A 16,955-nucleotide genomic window follows, 5' to 3' on the forward strand; every position below is an offset into this window, starting at 1 on the left:
CACCATATGCAAGTGGGAATACCTAATCTCCCACTTGGCACATGGTGGAGGACATAAAGTGGAGGCAACGGTGGGCATCAATCATGCCCCTTCAATCATCCATTGTATATGTATAGCTATGTGTGTGTGTGTGCTCACGTGTGTATGAAGAACATAGAGAGCAGCGTGAGAAACACAGAGAGAAGAGAGAACAGAGAAGAATAGAGAGAGCTTGAGAGAGTAGAGTTGAGTTGAGAGAGTTCTATCTCCTCCTCCTTTGTTTGTATTGTTTGTAAGCTTCATTAATACAAACCAGTAGCTCCGTGGAGTAGGCAAGTTGCCGAACCACGTAAATTGTGTGTGTTTGAGTTCTGGAAATTGCCCAACATTGATCACGTAGAAATGCTTTTAAACAAGGATCCTGACTTGCCTTGCCCACATTTGCTAGTACCATCATCAGATAAAGTAGTATAATCTCGGTGGAGGGTGAATTGCCCCAGAACCGGATAGCAAGAAACCATAGCAACAGTCCCTGCAGCAAAATGGACGTTTAATTAGTTGCAAATTAATGACTATAAATTGAAGCACTAAAAAATAGATCGAAAAGAATAAGAATATTAAAAAAAATTCCGTTATAGCTGTTTTCATTTGAAAACTAAACAAATAAAAGCTAATTTATATACTATTCGCCTAAATTTGTCATATAATTGCTAGTGTTGACAGAGAATATCAACTTTTTAGCATTTACAAGAATTTTTTAAGCTAGAAACTCAAATAATATATGAACCCAATAACTCTTTCTTTTTTTTTTCTTTTTTTTTTGATAATATGAACTCAATAACTTATGTTAAGTTACAAGGATTACTATACTAAAATAGTTGGGGTGCGACTCACTCCTCCTTCACTGTGTGGGCCTTCTTTTTGTTTCGTAATTTTTTTTATTTTCTCTTTAATTTTTTTTTATTCTAGATTTTTTTTACTTAGTTGTTTGAGTTATTTTTGAACCAATAAAATTAATTAAGTTAGTTGAGATAATTTTTATATAATTTGATTTTTAACTTGAACTGGACAATAGCCTAATAGAAAGATTTCAAGATAAATATATTAATCCAAATTTAATATAAATATCAAATAATTTTTTATAACTTGAAAATTTTCAGTTATATTAAAAGAAAATTATTTCACCTGTAACATACCATGGGCGTATTCACACTAAATGATAAAGATGGATTGCTCTAGAAAATAGTTGACAACATAAAAGAAAAATTCCACATCTAAATGATTTCCATTGACTAGATTTTCTTGAATAATTAAGCTAGATCAGGTTTTCAATATTTTCTATTGATTTTTTTTAAAGGGTATTAAATTTATATGAAACAAACTGGATACAAATTCAAGTATAAGAATATTAGAGTGAAAGATCAAGCTTTTATATATATATATATATATATATATATATATATATATATATATATATATATATATATATAATAGAGCGACTTACGAATGCATATGAAGCAGTGCTGAAAACTATTGCTTTATAAGGTCCTGTGTAGGCATCGGCTATGTTAGCAATGAGAAAAGTGCAAATGACATATAAACCTTCTTGAACATTCACAGCAATAGTAGCTAGTGGAAGCAATTGCCCCAGATCAATGAGGTAAACCATCCACAGAAACACCACAGCATTGTTTACGAAGCTGTGGCTAGAAATCAAACCTAAATTCAGAAAACATTTTGAAACAAAGCTTGATGAGCATGTTAATCTCCACTCAAAAAAGACTAATTAGCTGAACATGATCAGGAAACATCACCAAGGATGAAGAAGACGGCCTTCGTAAAATAGAGATGAAGTTTGACACAGCCAGTTACTCTACAGAGGGTGCTGAAAAACCTCTGTACAGAAGTAGCCATTTCACCTAAAAATGGGCAGACAATATTATGAAAGACGATATTATTATATAGTTTAGATGACGCGAAATTGAGGAACACAGGAAATGCCAAAATCACTACTTACACGGGCAATTTCTTCTCTGTTTCGCTATGATGTTGGCTCACAGCACCAGGATTGATTAAGCCGTTGCTCACAAACTTGCAGGACCTGCGCAGCCTTGAAACAACGTTGCTCGCTCTTCAACACATAATGGAAGACTTCATTAATCATACAGGCTTTGATGTTGTATTTTGATTTGACATCAATCGACTCTTGACAGCATATTATTATTACAAGAAAAGTTAAAACATGTGGGGATATCAGTGTAGCTTTCTTAAAAAAAAAAAAACACTAACACTAAGGACTGTTACAGTGACTTTTCCAGATGTCGTACCATCGTTCTTCTCATGTTGATTATGACGTCCGAATCTCTTTCTCTTAATAAGAAAAAGAAAATTGTTAAGATATTAACCCAACGATTCATTTTTATAAAACGATTTTTTGGTCAAGTAAAAAGTGCCTTTCTTGAATTAAAAAAGAAGAAGAAAAAAGAGCTAGCGAGTAGAAAAGAGAATTTATTAAATTTTCTAGATGAGTTTTTAATTCTTTAATTTTCAAAGAAAATGAGAATACTTCATACTGTTAGAAAAAGGCAAATCCCATATAGAATGAGCTGCACACTTTTCTCAAGGGAGGCATGCTTATCCAATTATTGAATCCAGTTGAGATTTTTCTTAGAGTTTTTAGAGTTCATATTTACTATAGGGTTAAAAACTTTATAGCTATATGAGGTCAAAAAAACTTTAAGATAAAATCAACAAATTACAATTTTGATTTAAAATTTTTTCCCTATTTGATTTACAATTCTCTTATTATTTTAGATTTTTTAAGAATGTTTTTACTAGTATATAAACAATCTAATTAAAATAGCCGTAATATGGCGTTTTGATTAGAGAAATATTCAAATAATTAAATTTGAACTATTCAGTGGAATTTTTATATTGTTTGTTTTTAATATTTTTTTTATTTGCGTTATTTTTTTTAAATGTTTATTTAGAAATGTTATTGTGGTATTTTTAATTTTAAAATATATTAAAATAATATTTTTTTATTTTTTTGAAGATAAAATTTGTGGACTGATGTGAATGATTTATCCGAGATGTAATAGTTGACGAAACATTGGCCTGCTCTGCTCTCTGATGCTGAGGAGAAGCAGATTTCTGTACCAGCTGTGAGGACTTGGCTTGCTGATGTTAAAGATGCTGTCTATGAAGCTGAAGACTTGCTGGACGAGGATGATTATGAAGTTCGAAGATCAGAACTGGAAGCAGACTCTCAAAACGGAACAGATCAGGTGCGAAGAATTTTCTCCTCTTTAAATTTTTTTCCCTACAAGAAGAAGGAAGAGGTGGTAGAGAACTTGGAAAAGATTTGTGAGAGACTTTTAAAAGATGGGAGGAAAAAGCTGTAGTGTGTGGTCCGTACCATGTGATGGTGGGACCACCACAGTAATCCGTAAGAGACAGCTGATTGTCATTACTTGTTTGACAGAGTGGAGTTGTAATTATCTTTTCAAATAATATTTTATTCTAAAATATATGTTAATAATTATTTTTATTTTTTAAAAATTATTTTTAATATCAACATATTAAAATGATTTGAAAACAGTAAAAACATATTAATTTAAAGTAAATAAAAAAATAAAAAATTTTCAAATTTTTTCAAAAACGCTTTTAAAACGCAGAAACAAATAGTCCTGGGTCTGCCATTGTAGATGGATCGAAGATTGGTTCTGTGGAAACTGGCTGTTTTAACAGAAAACGGTGTTGTCGTTTTTTCTCAAAACATTTTTCTTTTTAATTTTGTTATATTCCAATAATAAATTGTTTTTTATGATACATATGTTGTAAACTTTAGTTAAATATAAGGAAGAACAATTATAAATCCATTATTTATGAGCTACATTTCCGTGATTTTTCCTGCGTTGAGTGTTCCATGTAAAAATTTTAATGTTGATTTGTGTGATTATTTATATTATTTTGTTGATTATTTGATTCTGTTTTTTATTGCACAAAGAGAAAAAAAAAATTAGAACCTGTAAATTATGAATTGTATTCCGTTGAATTAGTTTCCTGTTATTTGAAGACTTTTCCCAACAAAAGCGCAGGCCCTTCAATTGATAAGGCAGGTTGGAGAAAGACCGCCATAATGGAGTTGCTCTTGTCAGATGACGCAAAAGGCAAAAACTTAGAAGTGATTCCATTGTGAGTATGGGCGGGATTGGCAAAACCACTATTGCCAAGTATGTCTACAACGACAGCGAGGTGCAAAACTGGTTTGATCTGGAAGCATGGATCTATGTTTCACAAGATTTCCATGTTCTGAAGCTAACTAATTAAAGATATTCTGAAGGAGGTTGGTTTGTCAGATTGTGATTCCATGACTGCTAATCAGCTCCATAGTGATCTCGAAAAGAAATTGACAGGTCAGAAGCTATTGCTTGTTTTTTATGACGTTTGGAGAGCCGTTCAATCAGAATTGGACTTCCTACTCACGCCCCTGAAGTCAGGGGCACAAGGAAGCAAGATTGTCATCACAGCACGCGACACAAGTGTAGCATCAGCCATGCAAAGTGTTTCTCCTTATCGTTTGAAGGAAATGAGCGATGATGATTGGTGGTCACTGTTTTCAGAACATGCATTTAGTGGTCAGAATCTCAATCTAGTTTCATAGCTCAAATAAATGTTTCGTTCAGAAATAGTGAGGAGGTGCAGAGGCCTGCCCTTAGCTGCGAGATCACTTGGGAATCTCTTGAAGTCTGAATCAGACGGTGAGAAATGGAAGAATATAATGAAGAGCAATCTGTGGGATCTGCGGAATGACAGAATTCTTCCTGCTTTGAGAGCAAGCTATTATTATTTTCCATCACATCTGAAACGATGTTTTGCATACTGTGCAATTCTTGCAAAAGGTTTTTTTATTTTTCAAGGATGGAAATTATCCGATTTTGGATGGCCGAGGGTTTTTTAGTCATGTGAGGAAATAACGTGATGGAAGAACCAGGATGTGAGGTTCTAGAAGATCTTTTGTGCTGATCTTTTTCTCAAGTGCCTCCCTCTAAATACGTTTCCCAAGTTAAAGCAACTTCAGATCGGGAGATGTCCAAATCTCGAATTCCTTTGTGCACAAGAGGAACCTCTCAAAAACTCCACATCTATCAGTTCCACGAAAATCTGTGAGTATCCAAGTCTGGAAGAACTTTCATTACGCCATTGCCCAAATTTGAAATCAGTGCATTGCTTCCTCCCTTCCCTTGTAAAACTTAATATAGACTATTGTGATGAACTTGAGTCATTTCTTGGGTTAGGTTTGTCAAAGAATGAATTTAATTTAAAAGCTTAAGTTATTAGGTGAGATTTCAAGATATAATTTATATTATTCTCTAACACATTTTCTCAGATGAAAGTCTTTTAGACTTGAAACTTGCACAAGTACATATTACCTTGTGCTTAATTTTTATCAAATAAATAGAGATGATGAGATTCGAACTCGTGATCGTTTGGTCATCAAAACTCTGATACTATGTTAAATAACCAATTCAACCTAAAAATTTAAGTTATTAGATAAAATTCTAAAATATGATTTATATTATTCTCTAACAGGGTTTACCATTTTTTCCTGCAATGGGATTGTCTTCAAAACTAGAATCAGTTTACATCTGTAACTGCAACACACTCTTTGCTGGTCGCAAGCAATGGGATTTGCAAAGACTCCCTTCTCTTTCAAGCTTCTCTTTCAGTAGTTGTGATTTAGTTGAATCCTTCTCTGAAGAAGATATGCTCCTGCCCTCAACACTCACATCTCTTAAAATCTCGAGTCTTCCTGATCTGATATCTCTTAACTACGAGGGGCTTCAACACCTCACCTCACTAAGAAAATTTAAAATCTATTGACTGCCCTAAGCTCCGATCCATGCCACAACTGGGCCTGCTCTCTTCACTTTCTTATCCATCTATCTCTGAATGTCCCTTGCTGGAACAAAAGTGTCAACGGGAGACAGGAGAAGATTGGCCCAAGATTTCTCGCATCCATGAGATATGGATTAATAACCATCAGTTCAATCGAGGTAAAGTTTGAATGTGATTTTCTCTTTCATTTTCTTCATTCAATCAACACAGTGAGGTTATTACTAATGAAAGGTACCCTTTCCTGTCAACTTAATTATCAATAACAAGTACAATATTCATATTGTGTGATCAACTCTTCGTGAATTCTTGGCAAGTGTCTGGTCAAAACTTTCTTTTTCTATGCATATATTATTATACTCCCAAGTTTTTCTCATTTCTGATTGCCTACTATGAGAATAGCAGGATTGGAATGCTTCCCCTGGGCATATAATACCATTCTACTAGCTCATACCTAACGGTTCCCCTAAGTATTTCGTTTTCATGCTATTCTTTGCCTGTTTCATAGTTGCTGTTATGAAATTAATTTGTGGTAGTTTTGTAGCAACTATCAACAGTATTTTCTTGCTTAGTTCATCAACTATTCATAGATGTTTTTTCACTGATTTATTAACCATAATGCTAATATTTCTTTTTCTTTTCAAAGAAGAGTTTCTATTATGCTACTGATCAATTGAATTGAGACTTCCGCCTAAGTTATTGAAGGTGTTGGTAACCATATTTTTGTGATGGTTCTGTTCGCAGGATCATGAGAGTCTCAAGAGCTGTTCAGGTCTATGTGGGGGTCAAGGTCATGCACCAAATGTAGATGGAAAAAAAAATGGATGAAAGAGGCCATTGCAAGTTCATGAAAAATGCAGCAGCTCAGGAGCCAGCACATCCAAAGTAGTATATTTAGTTGTGCAAGCAACAAGCTCTATAGCTACAACTAAAGATCACTCCCTTCTCTATATTGCATCCCAAAGTTGGAATATCAAATATCATATGATCATTTGTATCATCTCTTCTCTTCGATGTTCTATTGCACATAACAATTTGTTATTTTTCTATGAACGAATCCTCTGCTTCATTGTACTCATGTTAATTGAGATATCCATTTCACACTACTTCCTATAGTTCGGATCAACCTGGTAACCCGCCAATCCGGAGCACAATAAGAGCATTAAGAAGTTAGAGTTGAGATGGATAGGAGATACTAAAGTTTCGCAGTATGAATTAGGCATGCTTGAGCAACTACAGCGTAACAAGAATGTGAAAGATCTTCTTGTTATTGGTTATGGGGGAACAAAACTTCTAGATTGGGTAGGACACTCCTCTTTCTCAAATCTAAGTAGCTCTGAGGCTTAGTAGATGTAAATACTGCTCCTCCTTACCGCCACTCTGTCATGTAACATCTCTTAAAAAGCTCTTGATCAAAGCTTTTGATGGAGTTGTTGTTGTTGGCTCTGAGCTATATGGAAGTTGTTGTTCCACACAGATTCCATTAACGTCTCGAAAAAACAAAGAGCTTTTTCAGGCCTCCAAGTACTTCGTATAAGGGACTGCCCCAACCTAATAACAACCCTGCCCTGCCCAACATCTGGCCTGCGCAGTCTTACTGTGGAATCATTCCAACCGCTAGATTCCCTGCTAAAGGAAATGGAGCAACTGAGACGTTTATCAGCTATACAAAAGTTTAACATTGCTTATGTTCTATTCAAGTGCTTCCCCCTAATTTGTTTCCCAATTTAAAGCGGCTTGAGATGAAGGAATGTCCAAATGTTGAATCCCTTCGTGCACAAGAGGAACCTGCTGAGTGTTCACATTTGGATCAGCTTCCATTAGAAGATTGCTTTGGCCTGAAATCAGTGCATTGTTTCCTTCCTTCCATGGCTAAACTACAAATAGCGTTTTGTGATGAACTCGAGTCATTTCCTGGAGTGGGTTTGCCAGCATTTCCCCTTGTTGGTTTGTCCTTCAAGTTAGAATCACTGATGATCCGATGTTGCAAGAAAATCCTTGCTACCTGTAAGCAATGGGATTTGCAGGACTCCCTTCTCTTTCAAGCTTTGATTTCGGTAGATATGAAGAAGTGGAATCCTTCCCCGAAGAAGGTATGCTCCTGCCCTCCAGACTTAACTCTGTTAGAATCTTTTTTCTTCAAAATCTGAAATCTCTGAACTACAAAGGGCTTCAACACCTCACCTCCCTTGGAGACCTCAAAATTGAATTCTGCCCTGAACTCCGATCCATCCCTCTTGACTCGCTTCTCTATGTATCAATTATTGTCCCTTCTGGAAGAAAGATGTGAACAGGAAACAGGAGAAGACTGGCACAGGATTTCTGAGAGAAATTTGCAAGCGTTCACGTGGCTAGGTGGCTGACGCATATTGTACACGCGTTAATAATTTTTTATTTTTTTTATTATTTTATATCATTTTTAGAATCAAATAATTATTACTAAGAAACCATTATAGAATGACGAATTTACCCCTAAAAGCATGCTGTAAGAATTTTCATTTTAAAAATAATGGAATCATTTCTTTGTTAAAAAAAAAAAACTAGAAATTCCTCTGGCCATAATTAAGTTAAATATTATTTTTAAAGATATTAAAGTAAATTCACTTTATAAAAATGAATGTTGTGAAAATATCAAATATACCCTTAGGCCAATTCAAATGGTTTATTTTTAGGAGCAAGAATATAATTAATCCAAGGTGAATATTTGACCACGAGATTTAGTTTCTGTTAATAATATTTTTTCCTTTCCGACAAAGTTACAACCAAGATTTGTGCAAGGAACACTAACAATCATCACAATTTTCAATCCCTTCGTTTCAATGCCTCTCCTTTCTACTCATGCAATATCCAACACGTCTCAACAAAAGACTTTTGGTATCGACAAGTTCCTCGAAAAGAAAATAGAAAACATATTACCTTGCCTAGATTAATAGATACCGACCAACATAATTGATCGATAGTTATAAAATTTGGTGGATTTCACAAGCGAGTTCAAATTCTAGATCGAAGCTTTAATTTATTGATTTGGATTGAATCATCATTGTTTTAATTTATTTTAATAAAAAAAAATTAAAATGATATTGTTTTGAAAGAAAAAAATTAAATCATTTTTCAATTAAATTTTAACTGAATCAAGTGAATTATAGATTAATTTTTTAAATTAATCTAATTTAATTAAATTAACTTCTATTTAATGTAATATAAAACTTGAACCGATCTACATATAAGATAAATAAATTAAAAAGATGATTTGTCGAAGATAGCAAAGGGCTCCGTCGGATTTGGTGCATCTTTTTAGGCTAAGGTCAATAATCAAAGAAAGAAAGAGAAGGCGTTGTCTGTAGGGCTAAACCAATCAACGATGATGTCGGAACTCGGAACATATATTTTATAATATAATTGTTCATCCTTTGATCGGTTTGACCCAAAGAGGATATGTTTTTTTATTTTCACCTTTATGATTAAACTAATGAGATTGTAACTACGTGTGATGCTACTGCTCACAAGCAGTTGACTGGTGTAAGAAGATGATGTCAACGCACAGAGAAATGTTAGTGTGAGTCTCTGTCTCCATCCTCCACTAGCCTTAGAATCAAGTGCTTGGGGCACTAAGATCACATTTTCCATGTTTTCTTTACAGGAAGAGTTGGGTTTGCAAGATGGGCCATTATTGCAGAGTTAACACGTAGCCTATGACCAAGATTATTGGAAACTTCTGGGAAGAAAGATCATGCAGTAATCAACAATGGAGGCTAGGAGGAGCCGAGTCATCACCACTCACCAAAGCTTGATGGGGTGATTTCTATACACACTAGTTCTTGACGTGTGTCATTGTTCACACTCCTCTTTAGCACCAATATGAAGGTGGGTGATGAAAGCAGCTACCGTTTGCGAACGCGTGGAATTCATGGTTTTTAAAAAATTAAATTCTTTTTATTAAAATTTAATATATTTTGTATGTTTTTGATCGTTTTGTTGTGTTGATATTAAAAATAATTTTTTAAAAATAAAAAAACATCATTAGCATGTATTTCGACGCAAAAAATTATTTGAAAAGTAACCATAACCACACTGTCTAATAATCAAGAACTGTAAGTCAACATATTGTTAAAAAAAAAAGTGATCATGCTTCATCTATTATAATAATGTAAACCGTTAATTATAGTTATTTATTGATTTTTAATTTTTTACATTTAGTAATTATTTGTGAGTGTTGAAAATGTCATTTTTTAAAGTATTTTTTACGAAATACTTAAACCTTGGCGTTTGATTACTAATTTGAACAAAAAAAAAAACATGTCAATCTTTAATTTTTTTATTTGTCAAAATATTATTGTTTTATTTTTTATTTTTTTATCAATTTAGATTAACCATTTTAATATATGATCTCAATCTTTTCCTAGAAAAATACATGAATCGGGTTTGATACTTTGTTAGGTTGAAGGTTTGATGGTGAAACATACCCGTTTTGAAGTGTAGAGATCACCTTTTAATTATTAGAAGGTATATTTCTCTTTGAAGTTGGACCGATGAGTGTTAAAGGAAGTGGTCGACTGGGCCTACCATTTCCTTTCTTGATCAGAAAAGCAGGTCTCCTGCCGACTGCACAGTTAAGTTTACTCGAAGCAAACCTAAGCACACCACGTCTGAATGATATAGTGTATGCACACGGTGATTGGGACGTACTCGTTTATCTTAAATTCCACTACGCATTAATAGAAAAATAAAAAAAAATTGGCAGTTCATATCATAGTTATTAAACATGATTTAATTAGGCATGCTAACCCTAAGCCTATCCTGCATTTATTTTTCAAACATGTTGATTGGATCAAATCTAGTTAATATTTAACAATAATTTTTTAGAATTTTAGTTATAAACAGCATTATTTCAGGGTTCTTTTTTTTAAAAAAAGAAAATATATGTTTTTTTAAATAAAAAATGACATTGTTTTTGGATATATTCAGATGAATCAGTCACTTGCGAATCGATTTAGCTAACCTACGACCTGAAATCTTAAAGTCATTCTGGTAACTATAGTTAAAATCTAGTACAAGGAAAAATGATATCCAGAAGGAATTTTGCGAGTTGATGGTACAAGAATCGAGCGATGAGATTTCTTTCTGTCATAATGAATATATTCGAATTGGAGGCCTCTTGAAGAGGGAGTAATGCTTGTGAGAACTGAGTTACAATTTCTTGTCAAAAAAAACTAAATGATGTTGCATGCTAAGCAAAATTAACAAGAAAAAAAGGGATTTTTTTTTTTTGAATGAAACCTATCTTTAATTTTCCCTTTTCTGTTACTTGAAGAAAGAAAAACACAGCGGTGAGGATAAAGATTAGGTGCTAAATCAAGTACAGTAGAAGTAATTCTCTAAATTCTGTCATTAGGAGATCTGTACAGGCACCCACATTTACAAGCTTAAGCTACGATGAACAATCATTTCGGGTTCAAATATGAGTGGGATACTATAACAGTATGAGGAATGAATATTTTTGCAACGTTTTTATTTTTTTACTATATAGTTCCCACTTTGAATATGCTCATCCTACATATCTATTTTCTTCTTGTGGGGTATTAAAATATCAACCAAACTCAAAATCTTTTCTCATTGATGACTTTGCTGAGCCTCTAACATTGAGAATTGATCAAAAATTGTTCCCAATTTGACAGATTAATTAATCACAACTCCTTGTATGATTTGGTTCTCCTACTTATCTCCCTTTCCAATTCTTCAAGGCCTCCAACTTCCTCAATTTCCTGCACAGCAAATATACATATTTGTAGGTTTAGTTTAATTAGAGTGGTTTAGCTATACAAGAATATCATCACAATCTTAAAGATAAGAGAATGTCCTGGAAACTCACCCTAGGTCCTAGAAACAACCCATATGGGACACCATTGAATTTGTCCGAGTGGTGGATCTAAAATCGACATCAAAATCAACAGCGAATATCTTGATTGTCAGATTTTGGAACCCAGCAAACAATGGCATCATGTGATTATCAAAAAAACAATGACTGGTGGCATATTTTTATATTTACCTTGTGAGCTGCTGCTACCTTTCTGAAGTATGGGACATCGGCAATGGGCCCCACTGGGAATCTCTTGTGAACAAGGCCATCATGGACAAACATATAGGCTATGCCAAACACTGTAATTCCAAGACCCTGATGAGCCAAGTCAACCAAAACAGAGGGTGGATTTGGGAATCAGATTATGATATTCTAGTCAATAGTCGTATACTTAGGAGCTTAATTAATTTTTCACCAGTCAATCAAGGAATGGCAATAAAAAATTAGTAAGGTAGGTAGCGCACCAAGAAAGATTTGAGAGAGAAAGGAAAGACAGTGAGACTTACAGCACCAAAACAAAGACCAGGTACAAGGCCCTTGTTGAAGAAACCATAGGAGAGAAGGGAAATTGCTGGGACTGCATTGGTTATGGCAAAAACATCGTTTAGCTCAAACGGCCCATCTCTTGGTCTATGGTGAGACTGCAACAGGGACAATTTTTTATTACCAAAGAACTCAGCTTGATTGTTTCTTGTATTAAAAAAAATTGAACTTTTCTTGCGTTTTCATGGAAACAAAGCTAGGAGTTGGATAGCATTAGCATTACCTCATGCATATGCCACAAAGAAGCATGCCAAAGTGCTCTATGAGCCCATCTCGCCCAAAATTCCATCCCCACCTAAAAACAACAAAACTTCAAATTTAGCCTCAAGAAAGGAAACCCAATAAATAATTTTTCAGAAATAGCCCAAATTGCGAAAGAAATTGATACTTACAGCAGCACCTACTGAAAGAGCAAATGTACCAAACATTTCAGACAAGGGCACTTCCCCTCCCTGTTGCCATACACAAATTTTAGAGCCTATACAAGTTGAAAGCTGGTTCAAGAATACTCTAGATTTAAGACAGGAATGAAAGGAAGGTACCTCAAGCCAATAAAATCTGTAATAAACAGCCATAACAGCCATGGAAGTAATCCCAAGACTAGACATAACAGCAGCAATCAAATAAGTAACTCTTTCTTTTCTCTTTCTTTCCAATCTTTCTGCCACGCGAGGTGTCGAGATCTGATTTTCATTAACATCTTTAGGCACCTCTTCTTGTTGATTCTCGATATGGGCACTGCTCGGTTTTGTTTGATCTTCAACTACAAAACATACAGCAAGGCTTGTTTTTCTTGGAACTTTTGTTCCATAGTGTAAAAAGCTTTGGTGTCTAATTGGTGGGAAGAAAAGTGAGGCTGCTGTTACTGGTTTTGGAAGGAGGTGAGAGACGGAGTTGTACCGGAAGGGTTTGGGTACAGTGGCGGCGGTGAGTCCTGCCGCCATGATAGGTGGTTGGTGGTGTTGAGATTTTGAGAGGGGAAGAGAAAAGGGAAAGTGGAGGTGGTCTGGAGATGATGGAGTTGTGGGTTTAAATGAAGGAAGACCACGAACTAGTTTGGGTGTCGTTTTGGGGGGCATTTTGGAGTTAAAAATAAATGGCGTGGAAACAAGAGGAAGATTCTCCCCAAAGTAACCCTGTTGTTTGTGTTCTTCAAATTTCACTGTTGCCACTTTCATTTATTTGTCTAGTTTTTTTTATTATTATTACTTCTTCTTTTCTACGAGGGTTGAATAATATAGGATTGAAAATAAAATGATTTTATTGAAACTTATCTTTGTTTCTTTTATTGAAGACAAGAAAATAAATTAAATAAATCCCTTTATCACCGAATCAAACACCTCCAAAATTGTTATTTTTCTTATATGAAAATCTTACAATATCTCTTTAAAATTATACAAATGCATTGTTATTTTCTATTTTATATAATAATTGAAGAATCTTTCAAATCAATTTTATAATCTTTTTATTTTATTTCCTAAAGAAACTCAATTTGATATCAAATATTTGATGGAAGCGATTTTTAGACCATAATTGGATCATCAATCATATTAATTAACCCAATAACATATAATCTATATAATAATATTATTCTGATTAATTTATTAAAACCCGTGTAATTAATATATCCAATGCTAATAATATCAACCACATATGAAACATAGAAATAATCACTTTACTATCACAATAACAATCCTTTTTTTTTTCTTTCTAAGATTAGAAAATTAGGACAAACATTTCTTGTATATTGCATATAAATGATATGGTTGTGAAGTTTGTTTTATAAATGCTTGAATTGAATATGAAATATAATCTTACATGATTAAGCACTTTGACATTGCATGATCGAAGACTCTTGTATTTACTTAAGATAGAAAACTATAGGATAATTTTTTTAGTGTAGAAAATAGATGATTTTTTTTTAATTGAAGTTTGTACTATTAAAAGCTTTAATACTAAGCATAATCTCATATATGACACGGATGACTATCCTTTTTATGCTATAACAATAGAAAATTACTAATTTATATGAAAAACAATGGTTTTATCTATGATGATTTTTTTAAATTCAATTTATCTATTTTTATAGATGATTTTATAAATAAGTTATTTGGTCAAAAACCCATACTCTTATAGAATGATGGTAAAAGCTAGGTCAACAAAAATATTTAAAATACACATTCTTTGTCATAAACACGAATTGAACAAAAACATCAACGTCGAAGTTCTACAAGAGGTCAAATTTGTGACCATCTAAATTCCAAACAAATAATAATAATAATTGTTTTAAGAAAAGGAAGCTAGAAAGTGAAGTGGATTATAGCGTAATTTGGAGGAAGGAAAGGGGCAAACAACAAGGAAGTGGAGGCTAAGATGAGGACACGAGTACGATGACACATGTCAGAATCAGACAGGAGAATATGAGGTCGATGAACCGCCTCCAGATTGTCTAGGAAACGACAGCGAATCACATTGGACCTTCCATAAATTTGAACTTGTATGGGGCTTCACTCGCTTTCCTGCTCTGCCACGTAGTATCCAGTTTCATCTCTAACCCATCATCACCTTTTTGAGAGCTTCTTGTCTGCTACTTGGCACGTTTTCATTGGCTGATTTTAGATACACATGTTCATTTTTTAGCCATCTATTTTTTAAAACGTTTGTTTTCAATCCGGTAAGACTCTGTAGATTAACCTCAAAACCCGAGCCAATGCACTTTGAACCGGGATCTAGACCCAGGTTGAGTTTAAAAAAACCCGGTAAGAGTTGATTTAGTTAAATTCTAATACACTGATGGATCAATCCATGAATCTATTAATACCTGATATAATTTTTTTAAAAAAATAATAATATTCTTTTTAAAATTAAAATAATGTTTTTATTAACTTGTGTAAACTTATATTAACTTATTTAATTTATAATTAAGTTGAGTTTGCTTCGTAAGATTAAGTCAGGTTTAATAATGTTGTTAAAAATAATAATAATAATAAGGACTTTACTTAAGTTAGATTTAAAATTAATTTAACCAAAAATCTGATGCAATTGACCATTCAAAATGATCAAAATGTGATTAACTTGATTGACCAGGGCAACTCGATCGAGTCCACTACAAGATATTAAAACAAAATCAAAACGGTGTCTTTTTAACCCTTCATGTACGACAACTATGTATAAAACCTGACATGGTGACCAAGGAATATTTAGGTGTGCTTTAAGGTGCTTTTGGGCCATATAAATTAAGCATAGCCCACATTGTATATGGGCTTCTAGTGTTAATCCTGAAGCTATGCATAACACATTTTTTTCTTAAAAAATATATATCAATCGGGGCATGAAATAAGGTTTGAAGACCCTTGATCCAAGTCGACCGGTCAGTCAAAATTAGATCAAGATTTAAGATTCTGTTTGGTTTACATATTTTTATTAAAGATATTTTTAATTTAAAGACATGTTTGACAAATATCTCTTAGGTGTATTTTGATAATTTATTTACAAGGAGAAATATGTTTTTTTTGTTAAACAATGCCTAAAAAATAAAATAAAAATAAAAACTAATAATAAAAGAAATATATTTTTTTTCCTTGCATATAGCCAAAATTCTAAAATCTTCATACATATTTTCTTTTAAAATAAAAATAAAAATAAAAACTAATAATAAAAAAATATATTCTTTTTTTTCCTTGCATATAGCCAAAATTCTAAAATCTTCATACATATTTTCATTTATATATATATATATATATATATATATATATAATTTGTATTTTTATTATGCTTTGAAAAAAATACAAGAATCGGTCAAATAGTATTATAACTAGTTTATGATTATCCATTAGAACTTAACCTATATTTTCAAAACAAAAAGAAATTTTATTTTGTTTCTTTTAATATAGGAGATTATGAACTTATACATAAAATATATTTCTAATATTAAATAAAAAAAGACAATTCATTTTATTTTTTATGTTTTTACATTATAATAATTAAATTTTAATTTGATATATAAGATAAAGATCTTTTTATTGAGAATGATTTTTTTAAAATTTTAGATAGATCAATGATTAGAAAACACAATATTATCTTAGTTAATTTAAAACTTGATTAAAAAATAAATCAAATCGGGAGTTTTAACTAGGTGTTCCAGGTTTAATAATAACACCAATAAGTTTTTTGCAACCTAGATATCATATTTTTATGCTTAATATTTTTTTGTTCAAGCTACAATGTAACGGGAGAAATAACCTAGTAATGGCTATAATTATAATATTTTCAGATTAGTTTTTACATTTTCTATGGAGTTGATTTTAAATAAATTCTTCAACAGTGAAAATAAACCCCCTAAATTATTAGTGATATAGTTTATAGAGTCTCTGCCCCTATAAACTCTAAAACCAAAAAAAAAAAAAAAACAAATTGCCAATCATAAAACCAAAATCTCTATTACTCCTAAAAAATAAAATTTCAAAAACTCTCTACAAAGATTTCAATTTATTTATATCGAACCCCAAAAAATAAAATTTATTCAAAAACTATATTATCCCAAAATAAAAAAGACAAACCTTGATGGGTATCAATAACAAATCAAACAAAAATATGCCCTCTTGTCCTCCCCTTCCTTCCAACCCTAACCAAAATACTAACCCTTTTCATAAATCCAAACCGAAGACATAGAGTTATA

At 32.7% G+C, this 16,955-nt stretch overlaps 2 protein-coding genes and 1 long non-coding RNA gene across 6 annotated transcripts in view; 1 reads left to right on the forward strand and 2 right to left on the reverse strand.

Moving 5' to 3' along the window:
- Nucleotides 1-2,146, reverse strand: part of LOC18106479 (protein NRT1/ PTR FAMILY 5.6) — a 48,607-nt gene extending 46,461 nt beyond the window's left edge. Inside the window, exons 1-3 of one of the 3 annotated variants that reach the window (XM_052448742.1) lie at nucleotides 1,997-2,146; nucleotides 1,794-1,898; nucleotides 1,484-1,698 (exon numbers count right to left, since the gene is read on the reverse strand). In XM_052448742.1, the coding sequence (XP_052304702.1) occupies nucleotides 1,484-1,698; nucleotides 1,794-1,893 (315 nt within the window). In that variant the 5' untranslated portion in view covers nucleotides 1,894-1,898; nucleotides 1,997-2,146. The remainder of the gene's footprint in view (nucleotides 1-1,483; nucleotides 1,699-1,793; nucleotides 1,899-1,996) is intronic. The other 2 variants (XM_052448741.1, XM_006372344.3) reach the window with 2 other exon arrangements.
- A 1,895-nt stretch (nucleotides 2,147-4,041) lies between these two features.
- Nucleotides 4,042-7,396, forward strand: LOC18106474 (uncharacterized). Its single transcript, XR_002978699.2, has 2 exons — nucleotides 4,042-6,038; nucleotides 6,622-7,396. It is a non-coding gene; the product is annotated as an uncharacterized LOC18106474 (long non-coding RNA).
- Nucleotides 7,397-11,234: 3,838 nt separating this feature from the next.
- LOC18106473 (beta-carotene hydroxylase 2, chloroplastic) lies at nucleotides 11,235-13,337 on the reverse strand. Of its 2 annotated transcripts, XM_006372337.3 has the most exons (7): nucleotides 12,820-13,336; nucleotides 12,670-12,729; nucleotides 12,501-12,572; nucleotides 12,241-12,375; nucleotides 11,924-12,049; nucleotides 11,747-11,803; nucleotides 11,235-11,639 (listed from the first exon to the last, which is right to left on the reverse strand). In XM_006372337.3, the coding sequence occupies exons 1-7, from the start codon at nucleotides 13,219-13,221 to the stop codon at nucleotides 11,562-11,564; spliced, it is 930 nt and encodes a 309-aa protein (XP_006372399.2). In that variant the 5' UTR covers nucleotides 13,222-13,336; the 3' UTR covers nucleotides 11,235-11,561. The 2 variants fall into 2 exon arrangements, with proteins under 2 accessions (XP_006372399.2, XP_024444109.1); XM_024588341.2 differs by lacking the exon at nucleotides 11,747-11,803 and having other exon boundaries at nucleotides 12,820-13,337.
- Nucleotides 13,338-16,955: the final 3,618 nt, after the last annotated feature.

This window comes from Populus trichocarpa, chromosome 17 (genome assembly GCF_000002775.5).
Source record: "Populus trichocarpa isolate Nisqually-1 chromosome 17, P.trichocarpa_v4.1, whole genome shotgun sequence".
Lineage (NCBI taxonomy): Eukaryota > Viridiplantae > Streptophyta > Magnoliopsida > Malpighiales > Salicaceae > Populus > Populus trichocarpa.